Consider the following 1,856-nt stretch of genomic DNA (forward strand, 5'->3'; position numbering starts at 1 on the left):
TCGGTCCTGGACAGATCCATTAACTAATCACATCATAATTTCCAAATGAAGACAAGAGCCATTGGTGATTGGACCCAAGACTTTAATTAATATTAATTTCTTAAGAAATATAATTAAAATTTAACAATAATACATATTTGATTCAATCCATTGGCAGCCTATAACTACTCTTACTAATTTGGTCAAGAACAAATATCCCTAGCAACTAGGGCATTGACTAAGAGATGGTTTGGATAGTCCAATGTGTTTGTTACAAAGAGGAAAAACAAGCTTCAACAATGTACATTTATTGACTTTTCCAACATATAAAATGAAAATCATACACTCTAAGCATAGAACATGATGAAAACCCATGAACAATACTAAACATCATTGGACATTAATACTACATAATTTAAGACTTCAACAAAAACCACCAACAATGAAATGCTCTCCAAATCTTACAATGCTCTTGTTGTATAATTATGGAAAAACTAAGTTTAAGGCACATATCCCTCCTGGTTTTCCTCCCCAAGATTCTGGTTCTGATACCCCTCCATGTAGTTGTTGGATTCATAACCATTCTCATTATTACCATAATAACCTCCAGAATTGTATTGGTTCCTTGAATCTACTCCTCTAAAATTGGATGACCCAAACCTTTCACTTCTTCCACTCACATACTGGTTTCCACTGAGATCATTGTTACCATAATAACCTCCAGAATTATATTGGTTCCTTGAATCCGCTCCTTTAGAATTGGAAGACCCATACCCTTCATTTCTTCCACTCACATATTTGTTCCCATTGGGATAATAGTTCTCACTATTAACATCGTAAGAGTACCTACCATTTTCTAGGAACCTTGTGTCACTCAACCCTTCTTTCTTGCTTGGGTCCCACTTGTTGTTGTTGTTGTTGTAATAAGGGTACCCATTGTCATTGTTGTTGTTGTTGTTGTTAACATCCTCTTGGAACCGTGTGTCACTCAAGCTATATTGCTTGGTCACATACCCATTGTTGTTGTTGTTGTTGTTGTAATAGTTGTCCTTGTTGGGCTCCTTGTATTCATAGCTTTCACCGGTGAACTCTTCGGCGGTCTTCTCTGGAAGTTTTGAATCGGTGTAGTGTGCTTCATTGGTGGTGGTGCTAGTGGAAGGGAATTGGTCCTTGCCACGACCGTACAGGCCATAACCATTGTTAGTCTCCGTGGTGAAGGCCGGCTCCTCATCTCCCTTCACTTCCTTTGAGGGAAGTTTGGTCTCTTCCACTTTGTTGTTGCTGTTGCTGTTCTCGTTGTTGGTGTTGTAAGGAGTAACCTTACTGAACAACTGGCTTTCCCTAGCTGAAATTTGAAGAGAGGAGACAAGGAAGAGAAGGAAGAGAAGAGAGAGGTGATTTGTGGAGGGAGCCATGAGTGAGTGTGAATGAGATGAGGGAAATGAATGCTTTGTGTGTAGTGGTGACAAAGTCCTTAAATAGACTATTAATCCATTAAGTTGGCTATAGACAAGGAAGAATGGGTGGTGATTGTGGTCCGTTAAGGAAGGAAAAAATACCTACTTTTTTGAAAGGCCCCACTCTTCTAAGGAAATTTCTAATGTAAAAGCTTTTCTGGATTGGCAGTCAAAAGCTCTTTCTGTCCGCTTTTTGTTCTAAATGAAAAAGATAGTATGGAAAAGGAAAATGCTAAAATGACAAAAAGCATTTACTGTGATTCTCACAAGTCTGACGTGGATGTGCACATAATCATAGATGTATTTCCTCGTGATACGTGTAAAAACCATCTATGGTTATGTATGCATATCCACGTTAGAATTGTGAGAATCACAGTAAATACTGTATCACCTTAGAGCACACATTAAAGTGCAATACAT

At 38.2% G+C, this 1,856-nt stretch overlaps 1 protein-coding gene across 1 annotated transcript; it reads right to left on the reverse strand.

Moving 5' to 3' along the window:
* Nucleotides 1–271: 271 nt before the first annotated feature.
* On the reverse strand, nt 272–1,435 carry LOC147390437 (protein E6-like). Its single transcript, XM_086417131.1, has one exon. It carries the CDS (start codon nt 1,392–1,394, stop codon nt 480–482), a length of 915 nt encoding a protein of 304 aa, XP_086273257.1. The 5' UTR covers nt 1,395–1,435; the 3' UTR covers nt 272–479.
* Between the last annotated feature and the right edge of the window lie 421 nt (nt 1,436–1,856).

The sequence above is a fragment of the Akebia trifoliata genome, chromosome 11 (assembly GCF_017979445.1).
Source record: "Akebia trifoliata isolate Shusen 1 chromosome 11, ASM1797944v1, whole genome shotgun sequence".
Classification (NCBI taxonomy): Eukaryota; Viridiplantae; Streptophyta; class Magnoliopsida; order Ranunculales; family Lardizabalaceae; genus Akebia; species Akebia trifoliata.